The sequence below is a fragment of the Mastigoproctus giganteus genome, chromosome 2, assembly GCF_048544385.1.
Source record: "Mastigoproctus giganteus isolate SK-2022 chromosome 2, ASM4854438v1, whole genome shotgun sequence".
Classification (NCBI taxonomy): Eukaryota; Metazoa; Arthropoda; class Arachnida; order Uropygi; family Thelyphonidae; genus Mastigoproctus; species Mastigoproctus giganteus.
The window spans coordinates 174,849,038-174,869,952 of NC_143576.1; the positions used below are offsets into that span (position 1 = coordinate 174,849,038).

General features: G+C 37.8%; 1 protein-coding gene across 1 annotated transcript in view; it reads left to right on the plus strand.

The window, feature by feature from the left end:
* Positions 1 to 20,915, plus strand: part of Tbcd (tubulin folding cofactor D) — a 256,208-nt gene that overhangs the window by 205,991 nt on the left and 29,302 nt on the right. The window contains exon 13 of the mRNA XM_090389645.1: positions 12,441 to 12,592. Coding sequence (XP_090245771.1) covers positions 12,441 to 12,592 — 152 coding nt within the window. The remainder of the gene's footprint in view (positions 1 to 12,440; positions 12,593 to 20,915) is intronic.

Sequence of the window (20,915 nt, forward strand, 5' to 3'; positions counted from 1 at the left end):
TTGCCTTACACCCCTACCAAAGTCTACTTCTGATTCTCTCCATGAATCTGAACCACAGCTGTCTGTACCATGTAAAGTTCCTAAATTAGTTTTAGGTCTCTTTTGTCTAAGCCAATCTTACCTAGGACTTCCAACGGCTTAACCCAATTCACTCTGTCAAACGCCTTTTCAAGATGAACAAATCAGATTGCCAGATCTATTCCTGTTTCCATTCTTCTTTCTGCTAATGTTCTTAATATTCCTGTTGCCTCTGTAGTTCCACCTCCTTCTCTGAACCCGAACTGATCTTCTACAAATTCACAATCCTTTGCTTTTGCTTTAATTCATTCTGAGAGAATTTTTAGTAATATTTTTGAGGGGTGGAAAATTAAACTGATTGTCCTATAATCTGTACAACTTATTGCATTCTTCCTCTTTTCTAATGGGATAATTATGGATTTTAGAAAGTCTTTGGGCAAGTTTCCATATTCATAGATTTTCCTGCAAATCTTGAACAATTCTTTCTTTGCCTCTTCAAGTCCTTTTATAATTTCTGCTATATCATCCAGTCCAACTGCCTTCCCTCTTTTTAATGAGGCCACTGCCTTTTCAAATTCTTCTCTGATTAATTTTGGTCCTAAGGTCTTCATCATTTGCTGTCACAGGCCAGACTTTTGGTTTATTTGTTTTATCATGTAGCTCTTCTGTATATTTCTCCCATCTTCTCCTTGTGTGTTCTTTGTCATATAGAATTTTTCCATTCTTGTCTTTTATCTTTCTGCTAGTCTTATTCTCCTGTTTGTTAAGCTCTTGACTTTTTCATACATTAGATCACTTCTACCTCTTCTTGCCATTTCCTCTAATTCTCTGCAGTGTTCTTCCCACCATTTTTCTCTTGCTTCATCTGTTGCCCTTCTAAGTTCATTTTTCATACTCCTATATTTAATCTTTGCCTCTTCTGAATTTTAGTGCTTCCATTTTCTTCTTTTCTCCATTTTGTCTCATTTCTTCTGTGATCCATGGTTTCCATAACCTTTTCTGATCTACTATACCTAATTTTCATTCTGCTACTACAATCTTTTTAAACCTTTCTTATCTCTTCTCCACTTCTTCTATTCCTCTCCATCCATTATCTCCCTGTCAGTTGCCTCTCTGAAATCTCCTGCTAGTGTGGTCTTTAGTACATTTAAATTCAATTTCCTTTTTTTCTTGAAACTCTTATTCTCTTGAGCATATAATCTTCATTTTTATTGCTACCAATTTGTGGTCAGAATCAGCATACTTCGCAGCATTCCTATACCTTTTGTTGACTAAAATATAGTTGATTTGGTACCTGCTATGAAGAAGAAGAATGTCAACATCCCATGGTCTTCTCCAAGTGTATCTTATTTTCTTCTCTTTAAACCATGTGTTTGATGTAAACATCTCTCTTCTTTTGCAAAATTATAACGTTTTCTTGCCCCTCTCATTCCTTGTCCCGAGTCCACAGTCCCCAACCTCATCTCCTTCCCTTTCTTTACTGAAGACAGCTTTCCAATCTCCCATCACAATGATCATCATATGTCACTCCCTGGTTCTTCTTCCATTATTTCCTCTGCCAGTTCATATACCTCATCTACTTCATTCTCAGTATTGCTGCTTGTTTGTAAATATACTTGCATAATCAATAAATCTATTGGCTTAGCCTTTAATCTTACAGCTATCATTCTGTCACCGACTTGCAACACTTTCTTGAAGCTTTCTGTGCATTTTTATCTAGAATTATAACTACTTGCTGCTGTCATTCCCTCCTTTGTATATTACCCTTATCTTCACTTATGAAGTTCTCATCTTTCCATCTAGTCTCTGCTACCTAATATATTCCACCTGTTTTTCTTCATTTCTCTCTTCATATTTTCAAGTTTCCCTTTCCTTGACATTGTTCTTACATTCCATTGTTCTTACATTGTTCTTACATTATTACAAGGATTTCTCTGGTTTACAACCTGAGAAGCCTCGTTTCTTCTCCTGCCGAAAACGACACTCATAGCTTCTGCCTGCTGAGTCCTGTTTCTACTAATATTTGATTCAGACATCATGAAGCTACTAGAGATAGATGTATAAGGTTGTTTCCTGTTGCCTTCCTTGCCAGCAATGGGGTTGGGTGCACCAGCTGTTTCTCAGACTTCTTATCCTCTGCCTGTCACTTTTCCATTCCACCATTGTCACTTCTGTGATCTTCCGCTGGTCAGGAAGAATTCTGTTGCTGTCCCAACATCCATCTTTTTGAGATTATTCATGTCTTTTTAGGTGACAGATTTCTCTTTAATTTCATCACTCCTCCATCAAGCCTACTAAGTATATTTTCATAAACATATGAAGCTTATTACTTATTTACACAATGAAAGTTACATTTGATATGTATCGCTGTGTATTTTACAATTCTACTTCAGCAGTTTCTGTTAATGAATGACTGGCACATTTGTGTGTACAAATGTGCCAATCATTCACGTGCCAGTGCAACTTAGCCTTCATAGGCTAAATACAGATATAAACTGAAGGGGAGAAACATGCCCAAAAAGACAAGACAGAAGCAAGTGCACTGCATATCGTGTTATAATATTAGTAACCTTGAAAAACCCTAATGTATGGGGAATGGTAGGTATAAAATAAAAATTTGAATTAAATATTGGTATTAACAGCACCCAAGCATGCACTCATAACCATCTGTGCATTATTTTGTCAGAATTGTGTGTTCATGGGCTGGTGTGTGTGTGTTAAGGATTTTGAGGCATTAGTTACATATGATGCAAAACAGCAAGCTTATACAGCATCAGCCAAAAAAAAACCTTCCCATTTTACCCATCCAGTCACTCCAAATGTTTGTCTAGTTCAGCCTTAAATTTATTTAAGCAAAAAACTTCCACAACAATAGGTGGAAGTCTGTTCCAGCAATACTCTACCCGCTTGCTAAAGGCAAACTTTCACACCTCTGTTCTACAACTCTCTTTCCTCAATTTGAATCTATGACCCCTCAAGTTCTTAATCTGAGCAAGCGGAAATATCCCCCATCAACATTGAGCCTGCTCAAACCATTCAAGGCCTTATACACCTCAAACAGATCACATTGCAGGTGCCTAGTCTCCAGATGCTGCAACTTGCAGAACTTAAGCCTTTCTTCATAAGCACACCCCTTTGTTCCTTTCACTGGTCTTGTTGCCCTTCTCTGTACTTGTTCTAGCAACTCTACATCCTTCCTAAAATTAGGATAATCACCTCTCTGTCTCTGCTAGCAAAATTCCTATATATCATTGACAAGACTCCATGACCTGCCTTGGCATCCCATCTGCACTGCTCAGCAAACTTCATATTTAACTGCACAATTACCCCCAGGTATTTTTCACTTTCCACTTCCCTGAGTGTAGTACCACACAGTTGGTACATTTCTCTTGGGTTGCTGCATCTATATGCAGTACTTTGCATTTGTCTATGTTAAACATCAGTTGCCACTTCTCAGCCCATCTGCCTAACTTTTCTAGATCCTGTTTCAGTAGCATACTGTCTTTACTGTCATTAACAATCTTTGTATCCCTGCCAACCTTTGTATCATTTGCAAACTTGGACATTAAGCCTGATATACCTTCGTCGATATCATTGATAAATACACAAAATAACAATAGGCCCAGCACTAAACTGTGGGGACTCCACCAATAACATTAGTCTACGTAGAACAGTGTCCATTAATTACCACTCTCTGCTGTCTCCCACTCAACCATCCCTTTCTTCCATTGCAGCAACTTGCCCTTGATGCCATACTGCTCCAATTTGTACAGCAATCTTCCATGTTCAACAGTATTAAAAGCTTTCCTGAAATCCAAGTATGTGATACCAAAATTATTTTTTGCATCCAGTTCCTTTGGGACCACATTGCAGTATCCAATCATACTACCTTGCTTAACAGGAATGAAGGCTATCAAACACAGAAGATTAAATATATAAACCAGTGATCTAAAAAGATAATGAAGACATTAGAAAGTAGTGTTAGTCAATTATTGTGTGCATGTGTGGTTAACGCAAAAGAAAACTGATTTTCTTTTACAATCCACAATAACTTATTATGGCACCCCAACCCATGAACTCTCCAGATATATTTCCAAACTTATCTCTTATTAGTAATATCTGTTATATAATCCAAAGCAGTACTGAATTTATTTAATATAATTGAAGGCTTTATTATTTACAAAGATGGTATAGTGTCATATGAAGTGGTCTCTCCCAGTCACATTTATTCCTATGGCACACACTACTGAATGCGTTTAGAGATTTAGTAAGCAAGGATGCCATGCCAAGTGTAAGAATACCTTCACCATTAACTCATTTATGTGCCCAAATACTTTGATCTATATTTTTCATGAGTGAGCTCTGGTAAATATGTAATGGTAATAGTAATGGAGGCATGTGATGCAAGAAAGCAAGTGTATGAGCTTATGTAGTATCAGCCAATAAAAAAAAAAAAAAATGCACACAACCATTCCTTCTAAAAGTTAGTCCAGTTCCTCCTTGAATTTATTTAAGCTATCAACTTCCACAACGGCAGTTAGAAGTTTGCTCCAGCAATTAACCACCCACTGGCTAAAGGCAAATTTCTGCACATCTATTCTACAACTGTCTTTCCTCAATTTGAAATTTATGTCCCCTTAGGTTTGTAATCTTAACAAGCGGAAGAATCCCATCAGAATTCAGCGTGCTGAACCCATTCAAGGCCTCATACACCTCAATCAGATCACTTTGCAGGTGCTTGGTCTTCAGCCACTGCAATTTGCAGAATGTGTGTAGATTGTCTTGAAGATCACTTCAATGTGTCCATTAGTGCATGAATTGTCTTGAAAATTTTCCAGTACATGTTTCATATCTCCTCTGTATTTCCATCTAATTGTTGATTTATGATTACTTATAGATGGAAGCACAAAATCATACCTGTTAACATCAGTCATGCAATTTTGGATTACAAAAGTTAAAACTGAAGAAATCTCTGTAATTATTTCACAAGTTGATAAAAACTAAATAAAGTTATACTCAGATGTAAAGGATATTATTTATATACAGAATTTTTTGACAATTTGCTGAGCTGAGCCTCTGCTTTTGGAAAATAACTACCCCAATCCCAAACATGGAAAACGTGTCCATGAAAGGGTTAATGATCCTTCAACTTTTACACAAGTTTTTTTTTTTTTTTTTTTTGTTTTGTTTTGTTTTTTTGTGCAATTACAGCATACCACTATAGGTGCCCCTGTCAGTTTCATTATGGCTAGCATAATGATGAAGATCCTGGTGACCAACATTTTTCAGGTTCTGGAGATTCAAACTCTGCACTCAAACCAGTACTCAAGTTGTGGCTTGTCCTTTTCCTTATCCAAGGGGACAATCACCTCCTTATCCCTGCTACCAAAATATCCTGTTTATCATTGACATGACACTTTGAGCTACTCTTGCAGCCTGTCTGCACTGCTCAGAATATCTGGATGCACAATTACTCCCAGATCCTTTTCATTCTCCACTACCCTGAGTGTAGTACCACCCAGTTGATATGTTACTCTAGGGTTACTGCTACCCATTTGCTATATTGATGACTTATTTGCCCTGTCCTTACTCCTTGGGAATCGTAGCTGTTGCTCCTACAGTCTCAGTAGTCTGAGTTTTTACAGTCTACTATTTGATATGGCAACTACAAAAATTCAGTCTACAAGAAACCTGATTGTGTTGGTCACTTTGCTAACCATGGCTCCACATATGCTCCTGAACACTTGAATGATACTGCTAATGCCCTATTTTAGGTTGAAGCTGGTATCATTCTGACTCTTAGACAGATAGCATACACTTGGGAAATAAACAATAAAATAAAATAAAAATGCAGGTATCTAAATCCAGTGAGTATGAAAGATGAAGGGACACAGTGAGAGACTACGTCAAGGAGCTTACTCAAACCATTCAAAGCCTTATACACCTCAATTAGATCACTTCGCAGGTACCTAGCCTCCAATTTATGCTGCAATTTGCAGAACTTTAGTCTTTCTTGGTAAAAGCATCCTTTGTTCCACTCACCAATCACGTTGCCCTTCTCTCTGCTTGTTCCAGCAGCTCTACATCCTTCCTAAAATCTCCGGGCCTGTATGCAGTACTCAAGTTGTGGCTTGTCCTTTTCCTTATCCAAGGGGACAATCACCTCCTTATCCCTGCTACCAAAATATCCTGTTTATCATTGACATGACACTTTGAGCTACTCTTGCAGCCTGTCTGCACTGCTCAGAATATCTGGCTGCACAATTACTCCCAGATCCTTTTCATTCTCCACTACCCTGAGTGTAGTACCACCCAGTTGATATCTTACTCTGGGGTTACTGCTACCCATTTGCAATCAATGTTAAACTTCGGTTGCCACCTCTCAGCCTATCTGCTCAACTTTTCCAGATCCTCTTGCAGTAGCTTACTGTCATTAACAACCATGCCAACCTTCAACCTTCGTATCGTCTGCACTCTTAAACATTAACTCTGATATACCTTCATCAATATCATTGATAAATACTGAAAACAGCAATGGGCCCAGCACTGAACCCTGACAGAATTCATTGATAACCACTCTGTCTTCTCCCACTCAGCAGTCTTCCATATGAAACAGCATCAAAGGCTTTCCTGAAATCCAAGTACAGTTGGTCATCGACTTACGACCGACTTCTGTTCTGACCGACTTCCTGACTGACAGGTCCTAAGTCGATCTGGTCGTATGTCGGCCATATATTTATTAACAGTATTTTTTAACCTTTCTAATCTTTTTATCATCTTTATAATTTATTTTTATAATCTTTTAAATTTTTATCATCTTTAATTTTTCATTTTAAATACAGTAATGTTTTCATCTTTTATTTAGCAATACTGTACATACCTTCGTTTCTACGCCTAGGCCAATTAAAATGTTCTCTACATTTTAATTGGTTTATTATTCATACTGTTTATAAAAAAACAAAACTACAATCTATAATTATATTGTGCATAATGTGAAAAATAATACTGTACATAATGTACTGTTAACACAAAAATACAATCTAAAATTAATATAAAAATTAATACAAATGAAATTTACAAAATCAATTTTTAATCTTTGCTTGTGCTGGGTTGTGCATCGTCAGGGTCATGTTCTTGGGTTGAGGTAGGAGTTGTTTATTTATAAGAGACATTATGCAAAGCAAATCTTTTTTAAAAATGCTTAAACCACCCAGTACTAGCCTGAAAATCTTCTGCGTAATCGTCTCCGGCGCATGATTTTAAACTCTGAAACAAACTTCTAGCCTTTGCTTGCACTGTGTGAAGACTCATGGTTGTATTTTTTTGTATTAAATCTTCCATCCACACAAACAACAATGTCTCCATTTCATGGATGGGTTCCTGTTGTTGTTTGTTAAAATTGTAGACTTAATAGGTGCAGAACCTTTCACAGCTTCCCGAATTCTTTCTTTGTCCTTAAGTATCGTCGATACCGTGGAATGTGATAACGTCAAGTCACGTGCTATCGTATTCACTTTCTTTTCGCCTTCATACTGCTGGATAATTTTCATTTTACACTCTAAATCAATAGTTTTCCTTGACTTCTTAGCTGGCGTATGTGTAGATGAAGGCATTTTCCTTTTACTAAACATTTTATGCGTATTTCAGTAGAATTTTAATTAATACACCACACACAACAGATGCTTGAAAGCGACTGGGTGTATGTGAGAGAGAGCGACTGATGTATGTGCCTGGTGCTGTCCTCAGGCCTCCCGTCATCGATGTGCCTCCTCACCTGGGTTATGGGTGTCCTCAGTAGTGACTTCCTGATTTATTATTAATTAATTTATTATTATAATTTTTTTTTTGTGGTCGTAAGTGCGGCCGGTCGAAAGTCGCATAGGTCGTAAGTCGACGACGAAGTGTATATGATATCAAAATTATTTTTTGCATCCAGTTCCTTTGTGACCATGTCATAGTATCCAATCAAATTTATCAGACAAGACTTCCCCTTAACAAACCCATGCTGTTTCTGAACTATAACTGCAGTCTTGTCTAGATGATCCTGCATCGCTTCCTTAATCAGTGACCCCATCCTGGAACAGAAGTTAGACTAAGTCTGTAATTAATCTGGTCACCCTTTGATCCCCTTTTTGAATTGGGCACACATTTGCACATCTCCAATCCATGGGGATCTCTGCTAAGACCATGGAAGTTTTCATAATTATGGCTAAGGGTTTGCTGCTTCCTTTAATATAACTGGATAAATCCCATCCACCCCAGGTGTCTTTCTTATGTTCAATTTCAACAATTTCTCCTGCACTTTACTCTGTTATTACAAAATCATTTAGCTCCCTGCCAGAGTTTCATAAGCTTCTGGCCTTTTGTGTAAATGCAAATGCAAAATACTCATTTAGTTTGTCAGCTAGCTCAGCAGGTTCAACAATCGAACCGTCAATGTCAAGTGGATCAGTCTGATTCATTCCCTTTCTTCTAGAGTTTACATAAGAAGTGTTTACTATTTTTCTTTGCATTGTTTGCCAACGATTTCTCATAATCTGCCTTTGCTTCCCTAATGTTCTTTGTGACTTGATTACAGACTATCTTATATCTACCATAGGCATCTGTGTCTCCTGTTAATTTATATGCATCCCATTCATTTTTCTTCTCTGCCACGAGTCTAATTAGGTCATCTGAAATCCATTTAGGACTAAACCTTGAACATTATTTCTTAGTTGGTATGAAAAACCTAGTAGTTTCCAAGATAAATTCCTTGAATGCTTCCCTATTTAGCTGGACTTGGCACATCATGGACTTAGTCACCCATGTGCCAGGAAAACCAAAACCAAACCAAATATCTTTCGACTTGACCAAAAAAACTTCCCATTTAGAATTTGCTGTTGGTAACATCATCAGTTGGTCCTTCTGTATAAAATTTAAAAAATCTCTGAGACCACTAGTCAACTTTACGAAAGCAAAACTCTTCCCTTTACCATTGATGGTAGTTACTTCTTTAAGTAAATCCCACATCAGACACTTTGTGGTCACTGCCACTTAGTGGCTCCTTTATCTGCAGATTCTTAATGCATGAAGAATCGCTGCTGATAATCAGATCAAGTGTATTGCTCCTTCTCGTTGACTCTCGAACATGCTGCTGTTGACAACAATCATTCAGTAAATCCACAAAAGTCTTGCTATTGGTTGTGACCAACCCATAAGTTCCTGTCTATATCTTGGAGGTTAAAATCCTCCATTCTAAGACTGTGTGATTTATTGGCCCACTCCTCTATTTCCCTGTACAGTTGTTCATTCTACTCATCAGAGTCATTAGGCCTATAACACACTCCTACTCTCAACTTGGTTTTCCCAGTGATTATGTCACCCCAAAGTGACTCATCACTGCACTGTCTACCCATGTCAACTGGATCTACTTCCTTAGATTTTATGTGTTTCTTAACTCGCAGCATCACCCCTCCTCCCCTTCTATCCTGTATATCCTTTCTGTACACATTGTACTCCTCAAATTCCAATTCTGCATTCCTTATCTCTGTGTGGCGCCATGTCTCTGATATCCCAACAACATCAGCCTTTGATGTCTTCACCGGCACCTCAAATGCATCAAATTTATATTATATACTATACTCCTAGCATTGGTGTACATAAAACTATACTTGTGCCTATTCTTATTCTTTGTTACCCTAACATTTAGCTCTCCATTAGAGGAGAGCCCACTTAAGTGTGCAAATAATTATTTTTTTTTATTATATAACAATTAATTATTATTATGCAAATTATATTTTATTTTTTATCTATATAATATTGTTGACTATCAAAAAAAAAAAAAAAAATTGGCAAGAAATATTCAAAAATTGTGCATTTCTGCTAACATTGTAACTTTTAGGTGAAAATCTTTATCTTTACAGGTTATATCCATTTTGCTATCATCTTTTTTATATCAGAAGTCAGCAATGATTAAGCACTTGAGTATTTGCACTGAAATATTGTAGATTAATTTAAAGATTTGTAAGAAAGAATATCCGAAATGTCTCTTCATAATTGTGGCATCTTCTCACATATGTAAATAAGTTATTAAAAAATAGCCTTTAAAATTCATTATACACTAATAAGTAGTACATCTTTCTATATTGATAGTTTTAAATTAAAACTTACATCTTAATAAATTGTATGTTTAATAACATACAGAATTTTTTTTTTTTTTTTTTATGACAATCCCAAACAAAAGGTAATAGAACTTATAGTTCTTAGTACTCTGCATAGGTTGAAAGTTGAGAAGACAGAAGAATATACTTGTTAACATTAGACTTGATTTATGTAGATTGTAATTTTCTGGAAGTACATGGAGACAGAAAACAGAAGAAAAGTTCATTCTTTGAGTTCGAAGTTGGACAGCAAGTGGATGTTGACTGATTACAGCACATTTGAACTGGTTTGAAAAAGAGAGGGGGGGAGAATTACAGAAGCCAATTCAGAAGAATAGTGCACATGGAAGAAGTACCTGTAAAAAAAAAGATGATTAAAATATGATCAAAAGCCTTAGAAATGTCAAGAGCAACTGCTTGAGTTTCACCAAACTTTTCCATGGGATTTGTCCATAGATGGGTAACATAAGCCATCTTCAGTGGATCAACACTGATGTAATCCATATTAGCAACCAGATCAGATTAAAGGTTTCAAGATATTTTAGGAGTTTGAGAGTAAACTGTTTCTCCAATACTTTGGAATGAATAAGAGGTAAGTACAATGGGGCAATAAGGATAGGAGGGATTTCTCACCCTTTTTTGAGGAACTGCTGTACCGTAGTGCCATTTAGTTCATTTAATAAGACATGGTTATTGTATTTCACCTAGAAAAAACAGACCTGCTCCCTTGTCCCAACAGCCAATAGAATTTTGTCATTAGATCACGTTTTCCCATCCTTCCTTCAGGCTTATTAATCAGCCTTAATATCCATCTCACATTATTCTACTTCGATTAAAAATATAAGAATAAATTATAAAACTTATTCTCTCTTCATGGCTTCTATAGTGTTGTAGTATCGTGATTATAGGTAGTTATTGATAGTTCATAGAATGTCTGTACACTGGTAAATGCAATTTTGCTATATATTAATCAGATCAAATTGTATACATGCATTTATTTTGGGAATGATTGTTAATATTATTTGATCATGTGAACCTCTCTGGCCTCAGCTGACAAGTTAGGTATGCGTGGAGTGCATGCACTGCCATTGTAATATTTTTTTGTACCAATAAATGGACTATTTATTTATATACAGGGTGTCTGAAAAGTCTGGAACCAATGGTAAAAATATGTTTTTTCTTTACAGGTGAAAAATGGCATTAACAATGGATGAAAGGGTGGAGATAGTCCTTCTTTAGTGGTCGTCAGTGATGGACCTAGAGGGAAGTGGCAGATAGGTTTAATGCTACACATCCTGAAAGGAATCCAAGAGCACACAGTGCAGTTGGGAAACTGGTGAAGAAATTTAAAGAGACTGGATCTGTTGCTGACTAGCCTCGATGTGGTCACCCTTCTGTAAGTGAAGACACTCAAATTGGAGTAATTGCTGAGTTTCATGCCAGCCCACAGAAATCCGTCAGATGGACCAGTGCTGAAACGAAGTGGCCAAGAGCGCACGGTGCATGACATTCTGAAAAAAGAAAAGTTTCATCTGTACAAACTTTGATTCAATGACATGTTTCCTCATTGATGGATTGGGAAGGGAGGACCAGTAGAGTGGGCACCATTATCACCTGACCTTAACCTGCTAGACTTTGCATTTTGGGGATTCCTGAAGGCACAGGTGTATGCTGTAAAAATCCAAATCATTATCTTAGGGAGAGGCTTGTGCTGCTGTCGGTCCGAGAAGAATCTAAACAAACGTGGTACACTGGCTGAGAAAATGCATGGAGAGTCAAAGTGGACATGTTGAACACATATTGTAAATGAGAATAAGCATATGTAGTGTAAATTGGTCCCATTGGTTGCAGGCTTTTTGGACACCCTGTTGAATATGACACGGTCATTTTCCATTTTTTTTTTATTTAATCTTCTTTCCATATAAATTTCTCTTGCAATGAATTATTAAATATTTTGGGGTACCATGATAGCATATTTTTTAATCTCTTGATTTCAACATTCAAGATCTAGTAATTTTCTAATCTTCATATTTTGATATAATATTGAAGCCTAATCAGTTCTTCAGTCTGTATATGTATGTACAGTATGTGCATGACAATGATGAAGATATCAATTTTGTTTTTCAGAAAGACATTTGCGAAATATTTATTAAAATAGATTTTGATTATAATAGTCACACTCTTCATTGTTAAAACTTCACATATTTTATTATACTTTTTTCACAATAAAAATTAAAATTAATTGTTAAATGTTATGTAATCAATTTCTGATATAATTTACAGGAAGTAACTCAGTTGGTAGTAAAGAAGGATTTGGAATTGATTTCTCCAGTAGTGGTACAAAGGATTTTTTGTGCTCTTCTTCAGCAATGTTTGGAGAAAATCGACCGAACCAGACTTGTAGCAGGAAATGCATTTGCAAGCCTATTACATAAGTATAGTTTATTTTTCTAACTAATAATTTTTTATAAGACCTACAACTTTATTAGGACCTTCCCGGTAGTAAAGTGCATCTGACCATTCAGAATGAAGGACGCTACAGAGAAAAATTCAGTTCATACAGTGATATTAAATACTATTTTATTTATCATACTGACAACTGCTAATAGTAGAAATATGAATATCATAAATAATTCAACAGTATAGTTTGGTGCATGTCTAGTCATCACTTCACTTGCTAAAGTAATACTATTTATTTTTAATTAAAGATTATCATGTAAAAGTGCAGAAGCAATTTCAGCTCTTCAGATGTATGTATAATATTTTTAGAGGATGGTGTTAATAAAAAAATGGGCTGAGTTAAACTCTTTTTCATTAACACTAGTATTTTTGCATCGGATGGTATTTTGAAGCATGATAGGGTATCTAAAATTGTTTGTTCATTCTCACTATTATTTGCAATACTGCAGAATGTTAGTATATTTTCAGTCTTGTCTATTATGTGTATCAGATTTTTAATACAAATTTCCTGAAAAATGTGAAATGAAGGCTACTGCTTCCTTAAAGTGTTTCACATGATGAGCAGTTACAGGACATGGGAGATATATGGACTAATAGATTAACAGTAGGAGCTGGCAGAGGTGAAACTGCTTCTATTGAAATGCAATTGAGCAACAGCCTGGAAAGCAAGGCAATGACGATTTCCAGGACTACTGGGATTCATAGTGGAACAAGTAAACACATGGGCTGTGTTAGGGTAACTGAGAGTAGAAACAGGTGCATGTATACTTGCACGTACACCAATGCTAGGAGTATAGTTAATAAATTTGATGAGCTTTAAGTGCTAGTCAAGACGTCAAAGGCAGACATTGTTGGGATACCAGAGACTTGGTGTCACACAGATATAAGCAGTGCAGAATTGGAATCTGGGGAGTAAAATGTGTACAGAAAGGATAGACAGGAAGGGAGGAGGGGTTATGTTGTTAGTTAAGAAACACAAAATCTAAGGAAGTGCATCCAGTTGATGTTGGTGGACAGTGAAATGTCTGTTTGGGGTGACATAAGCACTGGGAAAGGAAAAATGAGAGTAGGTGTGTGTTATAGGCCTAATGAATTTGATGAGTATAATGAGCAATTGTGCAGAGAAATAGAGTGGGCCAGTAAATCAGAGTATCTTATAATGGAGAATTTTAATTTCCCTTAGATTGACTGGAATTTGTGGGTTGGTTACTCACACTAGCAAGGTTTTTGTAGATTTATTGGATGATTGTTTTCTACTGCAGCATGTTCAGGAGGCAACTAGAGGGAGTAATACTCTTGATCTGATTATCAGTAGTGATTCTTCATGTATTAAGAATCTGCAGATAAAGGAACCACTTCAGCACACAGTGATCACAGTGTGCTGAAGTGGGATTTACTCAAAGAGGTAACTACCATTAGGGGTAAAGGGAAGGATTTTTGCTTTCGTAAAGGTGACTATGGTGGTCAGAGACAGTATTTAAATTCTATACAGTGGGACCAACTGATGATGTAACCAACAGCAAATTCAAAATGGGAAACATTCAAAGAATTAATCTTGGAAGCTACCAGTCTTTTCATACCAACTAAGAAATATTGTTCAAGATTTAGGCCTAAATGGATGTCAGATGAACTAATTAGACATGTGGCAGAGAAGAAAAATGCATTGGATACATATAAATTAACAGGTGACACAGAAGCCTATGATAGATATAAGCTGATTTGTAACCAAGTCACAAAGGAGTACCCATCCACGGTTCACCAGCGACAGCAGCTATAATGGGCATACCAGCATCAAATCTGAACCTTGAGTGATTGGAAGAAGGTTATCTGGTCCAATGAATCATGTTTACCGTTGAACCATGTGGATGGCCGGGTACGTGTGTGTCATTTACCTGTGTCCAGGGAAGTGATTGTGTCTGGATGCACTGTGGAACGAAAACGAGCCAGTGCCAGCAGTGTCATGATTTGGACAATGTTCTGCTAGGATACCGTGGGTACAGTCATCCATGTGCCAGGCACTTTGACATCTACCACCTACTTAAACATCATTGCTGACCAAGTACACCCTTTCATGGCAACGGTCTTCCCCTCTGGCATGGTGGTACCTTCTTTCAGCAGGATAATGTGCCATGCCACACCACCCGGTTTGTGCGAGACTTGTTCCCAGAACATGAGAAAGACTTCCAGGCATTGCCCTGGCCTCCAAATTCCCCAGACATCAATTCCATCGAGCATCTGTGGTTTGTGTTGGAATAGCAACTCCGATCTACGGTGTCTCAATCACGGACCTTACAGGAGTTAAAGGATCTGCTGGTTACGTCTTGGAACCAGATACCACAAGACACATTTAGAAATCTTGTAGCATCCATGCTTCACCAAGTATGAGCTGTTTCGGCTGCACGGAGATGACCAGCATCATATTAAGTAGGTGGTTATAGTGTTTTGGCTCATCAGTGTATATTAACATTAGTTATTAGTTGAGGCATGTGATGCAAGAAAGCAAGCTTATACAGCATCAGGCAAAAAAAACATAAAAGGAAAAAAAACCTTCCCATTTCGCCCAACCGGTCACTCCAAATGTTTGTCTAGTTCAGCCTTAAATTTATTTAAGCTATCAGCTTTCACAACAAATGGAAGTCTGTTCCAGCAATCAACTACCCGCTGGCTAAAGGCTTTTGTCATTTTTGTCACCTGAGGGGGCATAGATTCAGTTTGAAAATATGCCTCCTCAGGTGCTTAATCTGAGCAAGCAGAAGTATCCCATAAGCATTGATCCTGCTCAAACCATTCAAAGCCTTGTACACCTCAATCAGATCACCTCGCAGATGCCTAGCATCCAGATGCTGCAACTTGCAGAACTTAAGCCTTTTTTGTAAGCACACCCCTTTGTTCCTCTCACCAATCTTGTTGCCCTTCTCTGTACTCATTCTAGCAACTCTGCATCCTTCCTAAAATGAGTCCTCCAGATCTGTATACAGTACTCAAGGTGTGGCCTGACCATTACCTTATACAAAGGGATGATCACCTCCTTGTCTCTGCTAGCAAAATTCCTATATATCGTTGACAAAACTCCGTGACCTGCTCTGGCAGCCCGTCTGCACTGGTCAGAGAACTTCATATCTGACTGCACAATTACCCCCAGGTCTCTTTCATTCTCCACCTCTCTGAGTGTAGTACCACATAGTTGGTATGTTTCTCTTGGGTTACTGCTACCCATGTGGAGTACTTTGCATTTGTCCACGTTAAACTTGAGTTGCCACTTCTCAGCCCATCTGCCTGACTTTTCTAGATCCTGTTTCGGTAAAATATTGTCTTTACTGTCATTAAAATCCCTGCCAACCTTTGTATCATCTGCAAACTTGGTCATTAAGCCTGATATACCTTCATCGATATTTTTGATAAATACACAAAACAACAATGGGTCCAGCACCGAACCCTGGGGGCCTCCACTAATAACATTAATCCATGTAGAGCAGTTTCCATTTATTACCACTCTGCCATCTCCCACTCAACCATCCCTTTATCCATTGCAATAACTTACCCTTGATGCCATACCGCTACAATTTGCATAGCAGTCTTCCATGTGCAAAAGCTTTCCTGAAATCCAAGTACAGGTAGCCCTCGTTTTGCACTGGTCCCATTTGCGCAAATTCCCAATAGTGCCAATCACTAACCACAGCACCATTTTTATTTTTATTTTTTTTTTTTTTTATTTTTTTTTGCAAATTTGTTTGCAATTTTTTTTTATAAATTGAAAGTTTAAAATCGTCAGACAAAATTTATCGGCATCATAGTGTGCTATGTATCATGCACTGTTCACGTGATTTAGGACAATCTGAGCCAATCAACAATTAGCGCATTCGTATCAGAGATGTGAGAAAGATTCCCACCCTCAAAGTAACCACTCGTGGATGCAGGTAGTAAAGGTCCATGCGGTGAAGCATTCAGTTGGTTGTAAATAATGTTGTTTACGCTATTTACATGTGTTGTAAATTTATTAAGCTAACATTATTTTATTAATTGTGCTATTAATAAATTAAATAATAATAATAATAGTGATAGCTGTGTGCAGTTTTTTCCAAAATATGTTATAAATTTTTAATTTAATAGAATTTATCACGACATGTCTGGTAAAAGTAGTTAATTGAATTCTAGTGCAATATTCAGAGGATAAAATCTGATGAAAGCCACCCTAATGTGTGTAGGGCTATGAATATGCCTCCGTCGACTATTACTACAACTGTGAAGAATGCTATTAAAATAAAACAATCGATGCAAAGTAGTAGGTAAAATTTTTGGTGCCTGAAACCTAACCCTATGATTTCTGATTGATTCCATTATATAAAGGGTTCCATTTGCACCATCCCCCCCCCCAGGTAACCCGTCTAACCCTGATGTAAATCAAGGGCTACCTGTATATGATATCAAAATTATTTTTTGCATTGCCTTCCTTTGTGACCACATCATAGTATCCAATCACATTGATCAGACAAGGCTTCCGCTTAACAAAACCATGCTGTGTCTGAGCTATTACTGCTGTCTTGTCTAGGTGATCCTGTATCACCTGTTTAAACAGTGACTCCATTATTTTTCCCGGAACGGAAGTTAAACTAACAGGTCTATAATTATTTGTGTCACCCTTTGAATCCCCCCCCACTTGTGAATTGGGGATACATTTGCAAATCTCCAGCCCATGGGGACCTCCCCTGACTCTAAAGATGCTCTCATAATTATGGCTAAGGGTTTGTTAACTTCCCTTGCTGGTGCACTATGGTCGTAGTTGCCGATGCGCCCAATAAATCTCGAAACAAACAAACTTCCCTTGCTGCCTCCTTTATTATAACTAGATAGGTTACATCTGCCCCAGGTGCCTTTTTTATGTTTAACTTCAACAACAATTTCTCCTCCCCTTTGCTCTCAGTTATTACAAAATCATTTAGTTCCCTGTTAGAGTTTGATGAACTTCTGGCATTCCCCTCTTTGAATAACTTCTCGTATGTGAATGTAGATGCAAAATACTCATTCAGTTTGTCAGCTATCTGAGCAGGATCATCAACAGTCAAACCACAAACATCAAGTGGACCAATATGATTCGTCCGCTTCCTTCTAGAGTTTACATAAGTAAAGAAGTCTTTGTTGTTTTTCTTTGCATCCTTTGCCAAGGATTTCTTTTAATCAGCCTTTGTGACTTGATTACAGACTAGCTTATATCTGCCATAAGCTTCTATGTCACCTGATAATTTATATGCATCCCATGCATTTTTATTCTCTGCCGCAAGCCTCATTAGTTCATCTTACCTCCATTAGGTCTGAATCTTGAACAGTATTTCTTAGTTAGCATGAAAAGCCTAGTAGCTTCCAAGATTAATTCCTTGAAGGTTTGCCATTTAGAATTCCCTGGTTTTAACATCATCAGTTGAACCCACTATATAGAATTCAAAAACTGTCTGAGATTACTGTAGTCACCTTTATGAAAACGAAAACCCTTCCTTTTACCCTTGATGGTAGCTCCATCGTTTAAGTAAATCCCACATCAGTACACTGTGATCACTGTCACCTAGTGGTTCATTTATCTGCAGATTCTTAAATCATGAATTATCACTGCTGATAATCAGATCAAGATTATTACTTCCTGCGGTTGCCCCTCGAACATATTGCTCTAGATAACAATCCTCCAATAAATTCACAAAAAAATCTTGCTAGCATGCAAGTGACCAACCCACAAGTTTCAGTCAATATCTGGAAACTAAAATCACCCATTACAAGACATTGGGATTTAATGGGCCACTCTTATTTCTCTGCACAACTGTTCATTGTACTCATCTGAGTCATTAGGCCTATAACATACTCCTACTCCCATTTTCCCTTTCCCACAGTTTTTATGTCACACCAAACACTCAACATTGCACTGCCCACCTGTGTCAACTGGATGCACTTCCTTAGATTTTGTTTCCTAACTAACAGCACAACTAACTCCCTCCTCCTTCCCACCCTGTCTGTCCTTTCTGTGCACATTTTACTCCCCAAATTCCAATTCTGCACTGCTTATATCTGTGTGACACCATGTCTCTGATATCCAAGCAGTATCTACCTTTGATGTCTTGATCTGCACTTCAAATTCATCAAGTTTATTTACTATACTTCTAGCATTAGTATACATGCACTTGTTCTCACTCTTAATTACCCTTTTTTTTTTTTTTTTTTTTATGTGAACCCCGAACACGAGAGGTATTAGAACCTATAGTACTTAGTACCGTGCTTGGGTTTGAGGTTAAGAAGACGAAAGAAGATATTTGTTGACATTGGACTTGAACTTCTGTAGATTGTAATTTTCAGGAAATACGTATGAAGGAAGGTTGTTCCAGAAAACGGCAGTTGAATGAATAAATGAGGAAGCTGAAAAGGTGGTTCTGTGGGTTTAAAGTTGGACAATAAATGGATGTTGGCTAGTGGCGGCACGAGTTCGGACTGTTTTGAAAGAGAGAGCAGGAATTATAGAAGCCAATTCAGAAGCACAGTGCCCATGGAAGTATCTGTAGAAGAGGCATGCAGCAGAAACACTGCGTCTATGAGAAAGCGAGTGGAGAGATTCTGAGAGAGATGAATCATTAATTAACCTAACTGCCCTCTTCTGGATGGAATCAAGAAGCCTGAGAGAGGTTTTGGGGGCACCTCCCCAGATGTGGGAACAATATTCCATGGCAGGGCGGATTTGCGATTTATACAGAGTGAGCAGCTGTTTGGAAGAAAAGTAACAGTGAGAGCGAAAGAGAAAACCAAGTTTTTTAGATGCAGAGGAAGCAATATTTGTAATGTGCTTGTGCCAAGAGAGATTAGAAGTCAGGGTAATCCCCAAAAGAGATATATCATTTTGCCTAGAAATCAGAGTATCACTAAAGATAAGCATAGGAGCAGGAGAATCCTTTTTGCGAGATATAAGACAAGACTGAGTTTTAGAAGGGTTGAAATCAACTAAGTTGTCTTTGCCCCACTGGAGAATTACCTGAAGATCGGCATTTAAGGAATTGGTAGCACATTTCCGAGAAGTTGAAGCTGATTGAGCAGGACAAGGTTTCTCAAAATGGAAAGTTGAATGCAATGTGCTATCATCGGCAAAACTATGGATAGGATTTCCAGTCAATGGAAGAAGGTCATTGATATACAAGAGGAAAAGAGTGGGTGAAAGAACTGAACCTTGGGGAACACCGGCATTAGTGGAGAAGTTAGAAGACAGAGAGCCATCTACCATCACCCTCAGTGAGCGATCAGAGAGAAAACTGGATAACCAATTACTAAAAACAGTTGGCAAACCATAAGATGGAAGCTTGTTTAGAAGACCTTTATGCTAAACACGATCAAAAGCCTTTGAGATGTCAAGAGCAACTACTTGTGTTTCACCGAACCTTTCCATTGAATTAGTCCATAAATGGGTAACATAAGCCAGAATATCTCCAGTGGATCGACACTGACGGAATCCATACTGGTGATCGTTGATCAGACGGAAGGTTTCTAGGTAGTTTAAGAGTTGGCGGTTAATTGATTTCTCCATTACGTTAGAAAGAGTAGAAGTAATTGCAGTGGGATGATAATTGGATGGGATGGGATTTGTCACCCTTTTTAGGAAATGGCTGGATATGAGCAAATTTCCAAGCAGAAGGAAAAACACCTTTGGAATAAGAAAGTGAAAAAAGGCGGCAAAGAATAGGAGTAAGTTCAGGAGCACAGGTTTTGAGAACAAGTGGAGAAATACCATCAGGACCTGGAGCTTTCTTAGCATCAAGATTCATCAAAATCCTTCTGATATCCTTTTGACGAAAGACCACCGGAGGCATTGAATGGAGCGTGTTGGGAATGGTGGGAGGTGTTTTACCAAGATCATTAATACATGAGCTGGAAGAAAAATGGGATGCTAGCAGGTCAGCTTTATCCTTGGCTGAAGTGGCAACAGAACCATCTGGTTTGGACAGAGGTGGGAGCAAAGATGGGCAAAAGTTGCGGCCAATAGCTTTGGCAAGAGACCAGAATGCTCGGCTACCATTAGGGCAAGAAGCAAGTTTTCTACTCTTAGCCTGTTCAAACTCTAGTTTGGACTGATTAATAACTGCTTTACAACTGTTGCGAGCTTTGGTGTAGGCAGAAAATGAAACTGAAGAATTAGAAACAAGCCAATTACGGTATGCAACATTCTTCTCTTGGACAGCCTTAGCACATTTATTGGAAAACCAAGGTTTAGATAAAGGACGAGATTTTAAAGTGGAGTGTGGGATAAGGGATTCCATTCCTGCAAGAATAATTTCA